The sequence below is a fragment of the Triticum urartu genome, chromosome 7, assembly GCF_003073215.2.
Source record: "Triticum urartu cultivar G1812 chromosome 7, Tu2.1, whole genome shotgun sequence".
Taxonomy (NCBI): Eukaryota; Viridiplantae; Streptophyta; class Magnoliopsida; order Poales; family Poaceae; genus Triticum; species Triticum urartu.
In genome coordinates this window covers 203,226,894-203,234,620 of record NC_053028.1, presented here as the reverse complement: position 1 = coordinate 203,234,620, position 7,727 = coordinate 203,226,894, and the positions used below count along the sequence as shown (strand labels likewise).

The 7,727-nt window shown below is 40.1% G+C and overlaps 1 protein-coding gene across 2 annotated transcripts; it reads right to left on the bottom strand.

The window, feature by feature from the left end:
- Positions 1-1,610: 1,610 nt before the first annotated feature.
- On the bottom strand, positions 1,611-3,730 carry LOC125524233 (protein RADIALIS-like 4). Of its 2 annotated transcripts, none has more exons than XM_048689303.1 (2): positions 3,277-3,730; positions 1,611-2,062 (listed from the first exon to the last, which is right to left on the bottom strand). In XM_048689303.1, coding segments are annotated over exons 1-2 (255 nt in total). In that variant the 5' UTR covers positions 3,531-3,730; the 3' UTR covers positions 1,611-2,061. The 2 variants fall into 2 exon arrangements, with proteins under 2 accessions (XP_048545260.1, XP_048545259.1); XM_048689302.1 differs by having other exon boundaries at positions 3,280-3,680.
- Between the last annotated feature and the right edge of the window lie 3,997 nt (positions 3,731-7,727).

Below are 7,727 nucleotides of genomic sequence, written 5' to 3'. Positions count from 1 at the left end.
CTTTCGTGAGAGGCATGGCCGTGCCTCCTTTGGAAACGAAAAAAATGTGATTTTTATTTTTTTCCTTTCGCGAGAGGCACGGTTTTGCTTCCGCGAAATGCATGATTGTCCTTTCGTGAGAGGCAGGGCCGTGCCTCTTTCGGAAAGAAAAAAAAACATGCTCCCGGTTTGATTTTTTGTCCGATTTTTTTGTCTGCTATTTTCGTGAAAAAAATGTTCGTCAAATCTATCAATATGGGATCTAGTTTTGAAGATCTCAACGCGAGGAATCCAATGATGAAAACGGTTCGAGATTTGGACGCACGGTTTCAGAGATAAAACATTTTGAATAAATGGATATACGAAAAAGCAAAAACTCTCAGTGCGCCACTTGTCGTAACCTGAGGAGATGGGAGTGATCTTTGAAAGAAGTACTTCTTAATTAGTGATTTAGGAGTACACGTGGTAACGCAAAACCCTATTCACCGCATTCTGTGGCAAGTTGTCGATTTATCGCACACTTTCGATGGTACATGGGCCGGCCCAGTTAGCTTTTTATAGGTGCGATCATTTTTCCGGTTTTGCGAACCTTCTTGAAGGTTTCCTTGCCCTGTTTTGGGAACCTTCCAGAAGGTTCTTCAACCGGTTTTTCTTTTTGTTTTTCATTCCTTTTTTCTGTTTCTATTTCCTTTTCTTTCTTTTTTGGTTCTCTATTTGTTTTTTCTTTTTTCCTGCTTTTTTCACCAAAATGTTCAAAATTTGTTCGCGTTTCCAAAAATTGTTAGAAAGTTTCAACAAATATTCTCACAATTTAAAAAAATTTCGTATTTTTGCAAAAAATGTTCAAAAAGGCAAAATTAAAAAAATGTTCAAAATATTCGAAATTTGTTTGCCTTTCAAACAAATGCCAGGATTTTTTCAAATAAAAGATTGTGTTTTTGTAAAAAAATATGTTCGTGTTTTACAAAATTTGTTCAAAGATTTCAAAAAATGTTCTGGATTTCAAAAGTTTGTTCACATATTCAAAAAATGTTTGTGATTCCAAATTTGTTTAGTATTTTTGAAATTGTTCTTCGTTTCAAAATTTGTTCTGATATTATGAAGTTGTTCAAAAATTCTAAAAATGTTCACGTTTTTTAAAAGCGTTTTGGAAATCCTAAATTTGTTCGCAATATCATAAAATTGTTTGCCTTGGTCAAAAAAAGTTCATACGTTCAAAAAATTAATTAAAATATGGAAAATTGTAAAGGATTTTTTCTAACAGTGTTTAGTCTTGTATTTTCTTTAGTTCTTTTTAGTGTTCCGCTGTACATTGGTCAACCGAGCTCTTCCATCGTAGTGGCTACTAGCGAGTGCGCACAAGTAGCCAGTCCTGTGTTTGATTGCCAGCCATCGTGTCCTACCTTTTTACGATTTTTTACCCTGGTATTTGCGGCGCACTGCAATGGGTCCGCCCAATCGGCGCACCCTGCGTTATATGGGCCGTCCATTCTGGTTTTCTTGGAATATGGATTCCCCAAGGTTTATATAGATCTACTCTAATTTTTGGGACACGCCATGAAAAAGGAGAGCTGGAGAATTCCCTATGACGCGCGTGTCCAAAGCCAAGAAATGTCAGGGCAGAAGTCGGCACCGGCAATAAGTAATCCGTAGACCGGAATTTCCATTAGACAAATATATATATCAGGTAACAGATTCGACAGGGAGACAGACCACGGCACCAGCGTACAAGCGCCCGTCGCGTCCGATACCTCCGGCGGTACAATATAGCTGGGGACATGGCTCGTGGTGTGGGTCATATACACGAAGACAATGCGTACAAAATATACGGAAGATACAGCTCCGATGCGGGACTTGATTATGTCTCGGACTTTATTCTTGTCGTAGTGCCATCATCATTGGAGAGCAATAGCTACTTCAGCTAGCTACATGACCGGATGACGATCACCATGGGGTCATGTGTATCTAGTAGTGTAGATAGAGTAGTACTGGCTTCAGGCTGGAAAACAGGCAGAGGCAGGAGGCTAGCTGTGCTCGAGTCTTGCACCAGCACAGCGATCACTGGCTCTTCAGGTACCTTGGCCTGGAAAAAGGAGAGAATAAACCGAGTGTTAGTCTAGCTATGTTCCGGAGGCAACAGGGAACTGAAAAACTGAAAAGGCCATGGATTGATATAGGCATGGATTTAATGGCTGAAAATGAAATCCACAAAGGAAATAGAAATGCTTGGCTCACAGTGTAACAAGTCTGAATGTTCCATGTAAAGGAAGAGATGCCGACAGAAACAAAGTAGAGGGTCTTTCCAGTGAAGGGCATTAATTTGGAAATAACATATAGAAGCGGATCTATTCTAGTCTAGCTAGGGGGGCAAGAGGAAGAAACCTAAGATTGGAATTTGTCCTATACGTCCATATGCGAGAGAACAGAACATCAACTGTTGAGATGAGCAGCACTTTATGCCCGTCGAAAGGACAGCAAGCTTTAAGGGACTGAGCCCGCAAGCTTTACGCGCAAATCTTGAGCAAAAGCATGCTCTAGCTGCCTGCTTACTACACTTTTTTTGTTATTCTGGACAAATTAGTCTCCCTGCGGTATCTCCTTTTTTTGCCAGTTAAGGGCATGCTGTGGTTAAAACATAGCCTATAAGCCTAATAAAGGCGCGCTGCTTTTGAGGTTAGTTATCAGATGGACTGTTGGATATATTCTGACGCTGTCCTTTCTTCACCGTCTTTATAAGACCAACTGATAAAGCCAGAAAATAAACCTGTGTTTATATAGTGATAAACCTGTGTTTATATAAGTGATAAACCTGACAGCAGTTCACTAGTTAAGTGATTGGCTACGGTCAGTCAAATGGGTGAAGGAACAAAAATATGTTCATGGATTAGTCAAGTAACTAGCTTCCCAACAATGGTAAAGGAGTCAATGCTACTACATTTGCAAGACCACATAAACTACAAACAAAATTCAGTAGGGCAAACATAGTTTTTCCTAAAGGTCAAGAGATAACCAAATATAGCATTTGCAAGACATGTAGAGTAAGAAGGGAACAGAGAAGTCGATGCCCAAGGGAGCAGCAAGAGACCATGCATATTAGTAGAGGGAAATGCATGTATGGAAGGAATATAAAGCATCCAGTGCAAGTGACTGCACGGAGAAAGCTAGCCAGGCCGGCCGAAAGGAAGACCGCCCTTTCCCTTTGCACACACCACATTAGTAGAGGGTGGTCAATTATGTGATGATGCATGTGCACGGATGGAACAGTCCAGAACTAGGAGATTCGGACAGACTACTTACTACCTCTGCCCATGGCTGCTGCCACCGCGGCTGGAACCGCCCTTGATGTTGTTGCTGCTGCTGCCGGCACCGTTTGTATGAATCTCGTCCACGTCTTTTTCCAGCTCCGCGAAGTGCTTCTTCACATCCTCCACCGTCTTGCCGTCGCCAACCTCCCGCGCCACATTCTGCCATCTGTCTGGCGTGTCCTTGTCGTACTTGGCCAGCGCATCCTCGAACACCTTGTTCTGCTTGAATGTCCACGATGAACTCATGCTTGACTGGGCTGTGGCTTCTCAACAGGAAAGAAAACTAAGGTGGATTGCAATGACCACTGTTACTACTACTACTACTACTACTAGTGCTACTACGGTTGCTAGATCACCGGGCTTGGCTTGTGTTTGTATGCAACAAGAGTGGTGGCAATGGTGCAGCTTATATAGTGGGAGGAGAGGCTAGTTGGAGAATAATGCTTGGGAATGGTGGGGGTGGATTGGAGGTGTTAGTAGCAGTACCAGTAGGCAAATCAGCGACAAGCTTGCATAGGAGCCACAAGAAGAAAGAAAGAAAGAAAGATAGGAGAGATTTTATTTCATATTTTCATTGTACGAAATGAAATGCAGGGGAGAATCTGCATCACCTCCTCGGGTCTGCTGGAGGAGGGGGGAGGCCCCTTTCATCTCTTTTTGTCTGCCTATCTTCGTTGAGACTAGTTGGTTCCATTGCTCAATGGCAGAGGCCTCTAATACTTTAAGCAGGATAATGACTACTATGATTAGTAATTACCATAGGCTAAATATACCTAAAGCACCTGCTGAATATGCAAAAATGGCAAGCTGATTCTTCTTTGGACCGTTGAAGCTTTAAGGGGACATAAAGTTATTCCTACCTCTGTTTCTAAATGTAAGACGTTTTGGCAGTTTAAATTAAACTGCCAAAATGTCTTATATTTAGGAACAATATATATTATGACTACCTATCACTAGAAAAATATTTCTTAAGTAATATTTTTGAGTGATGCCCAAATGGGTAGGTACTTCTTGGTTGGACTTTTAAAACTTCAAGTGGATTGTTATCAAACATTTAGACATACATAACTGATGCAGTACGTGAAAAATGCGCACACATCCTTACTGAGTGATATATCTTAGAACTTCTACTTGAAGAATATTTAGCACCACATAAAGCCGCAGTGCTGGGAATTTCGACGTACATTCTCTCTTAGAAAGCAAGCGTACGCTGAATGAATTTTCTTCCCGACAAAGTACGTACACTGATGGAATGTCTGTTGTATACACTAGGAACAAACAATGTGCACCATCAGTTATGATTCCAGTTTGTAAAAGCAGGACCGATTATGTAAGACACTGCCTGAGAATCAATGCACCTCTAAGGCTAGACGCTAGAGAACTGCTAGCATTGTTGTGTTGGCATTCACCCTAGCCTCTGAAGCAGAGATTTTCAAAGATCTTTAATCCACCAATGATGGAATGCTGGACTTGTATTACAGGTGTTAATAGAGTGTTTGCATGCTCTATACCACTCTTTACATGTAACATCCAAAAGGACAAGATATGTGCAGATTCTCTTATGCGACACAAAGCAGATGGAACAAACTTGTCCTCCTTGCTAATTTTCTTTATCGTATTTAATCAGGGTACTTCTCTTGACAAAGGATGAAAACTAACCCAGAAATAATTTTATATTAGAGTTGAACTAGCTCTTTTTCCCAATTAAAATAATTTTACACTAGAGTTGAGCTAGGGGGGACTTTTTTTTCAATAGAAGGTACTAGTGCAGAATTAAAAAAAGAACATGCGTCCTTTTGGTCAGAAATGATAGCAGAGTAGGTTCATCTCCCCTTCCATGAGTTTATTGGTCTGATTTCTCAGCCCATGAGGGCTTATGGATTCAGCTGATGGATAAGTGATGTATAAAATCCATATCGACCCTGAATTTTTGTCAGTTCCTTTTCGATGGCAGACAAATCGGATGCAGAGCTAACCTAGTTCTGTTTGCAGAAACTATATGATGGACAGATCGATCTAACATGGTACTCTTATGGTTTGTTTCTGATCAAGGATCGTTAATAGGTTCAGACTGTGCTCAAGTGAGACAACTAGATCTGATCCAAATCTTGGACCTACACAACAAAAGTGAAGGGACTCTGTATAGTTGCACAGGACAATGCTATATAACTGATAACTATAAAAACAATATCTACTCCTAAGCTAGCGAATTATGTATGCATTTCCACTGTATGTTGATTTTCATATACATGTTCTGGTGGCTTCTTTCCTATATTAATTAATTTTGCAAACACAATTTGATTTCCACTATTAGTTCTATGAAGTATATATAAATAAAATATGCAGAACATATGTATGAATCTACCCATATGTTCTTCGGGCTACGAGGTGCATTTGAATGTTGTTAACCTAAGATGAAAGTAAATAAAAAAACTGAAGTAGAACTAATTCTCTCTCTCTCTTTTTTGAGAAACGAAGTAAAACTAATTCGATGAGGGGTTAGCTTGGAATTGCAGTGATTTGTGATAATATCGTCACATAAATCTGTGGAAAAGCGAGCCTAACGCACTTCTGCTAGATGTTTTACATATCTGACAAATAGGCATACATCACACTAAAGATTAGAGGCACCTTCTTTAGTAATACCTTAGGCCCAAAATATTCTGGTGATATATATACTGTGGTAAATTTGATTAAGCTTTCTATAGACCAAAACGAACATTAGTGTAGGGAAACCGTCATGATTCTACTCAATAACAAAGATGGGATAAGCTTGTGAAGAAGCAAGCTTATTGCCCACCCCCCCAAAACAAACCGACCCAGCAAGAAAACGAATGCCCAGGCGCAACAAAACATACACATCAACACATACGCAGTTTTGTCTTCTTAATTTTTTGTAGGTCTGCTACCTCTCAGGAGCTTCATGTCTTTTCCTTCTTCGTCCTTGTACCATACTTCGTAATTTGAAAATTTATAAAAATCCAGTTCGTAGAAATCCCGTCCGATTCTCTGAAAAAAACTACGTAGTGTTGTAGCATACACGGAACGTGAAATTACCATGTAAGCTCGAGATGCATCAACTAAATTAAGTAGAAGAACTTACTCAATAGTCTGCGTCATTCAGAAAGTTCCATACTTTCCTTCCATAGATGCGCCTCTTACAACTAGTTTCAAGTGGCTGCAGCTTTAGTCATATTCCAAGTACAGAAAGAAGCATGATAGCAACTCCTGTGGTATTCGAGATTCAAGGTCAGAACATATACTATTGACCAGCAATTTTCGGGACTTTGATACGAAGCAGGTTGCAAAGGAAAACTATAACACAAGGAAGGTATGGTGGCTATTAATGTTAGCCATATAAATAACTCATGTTTAAGCAAACAAATTCATTTGTGGAAGATGATTTTTGTCCCTCAATTGTTCGCAAAGTTGATTTTTAGTTGCTTAACTTTTTCCGTATACCTTTGGTCCCTCATCTTTCTAAACCTGAGAGGTTTGGTCCCTCACCAAACCCGAAGTGGTTTTCTCGCTCACATGGTCTGGTTTTAACCCACATGCCACATGACCCTACACATGCTTTTTCTTCTCATGAATCTTAAATTCCTGCTGGTGTGCTTTGAGTCGATGTGCGGACTGAAGATCAATTATGCAAAGACTGAAGTGGTAATCATGGGGTGTGATTTTGAGGAACAGCTCTGGTCAGTTCACATGAGGAACTGTGGGCTTGATTTGCATCCCAATTGACTCTAAGAAGCTTTCAATTGTTGATTTGAAGTCCCCTCACAGACATAGTGGCCAATAAGGTTGACTTGCAAAGAATACTATCTCCCTTTTCCTTGTTCACCAAAAGAAAAACTAAGTGAGGATGTCTTTATTGCGGAACCCTACGAATAACTCTTGGTGTTCAGATCACAAATTTCTGTGTAAAAATCTTGAAATACGCTTCTCCGGTTACCAGTTGTATTCTAGCCCATGTGTCACGCGTTCATCCTCAAGCCAATATATGGCCTATAGCTGAACTACTTGTTACTAACGAACACCACAGAACTATCTTTGCACACACCGTGGTCCCAATGCACCGTATGGACTTTGAAATGAATTGGAAATATTTTATAAGAGAAACTTTTTTTTTTGGCTAGAATTTTATAAGAGACTTGCAGAAGAAACAAGCTTCTGTAGTTATGACAGGAACAAGAGACAGAAGTAGAGTTTTGCACCTAAGGAGATACGGCATGCACATCAGGAAAAGGTACATATGCCCGTGCTCATGAGAATCTCCAACGTGACATGCTTCAAAGTGCTCACTATCCTGAGGTACGCAGATTTGAAAAGGTGCAAACACCTGCTCAAGTTGCTTAAATTTTGCATCAACTTGGACTTCATGCCTCATGATTGGAGGATAAAGATTCAACTTCGATGGTAACGTGAGTCTTGTCGACTATC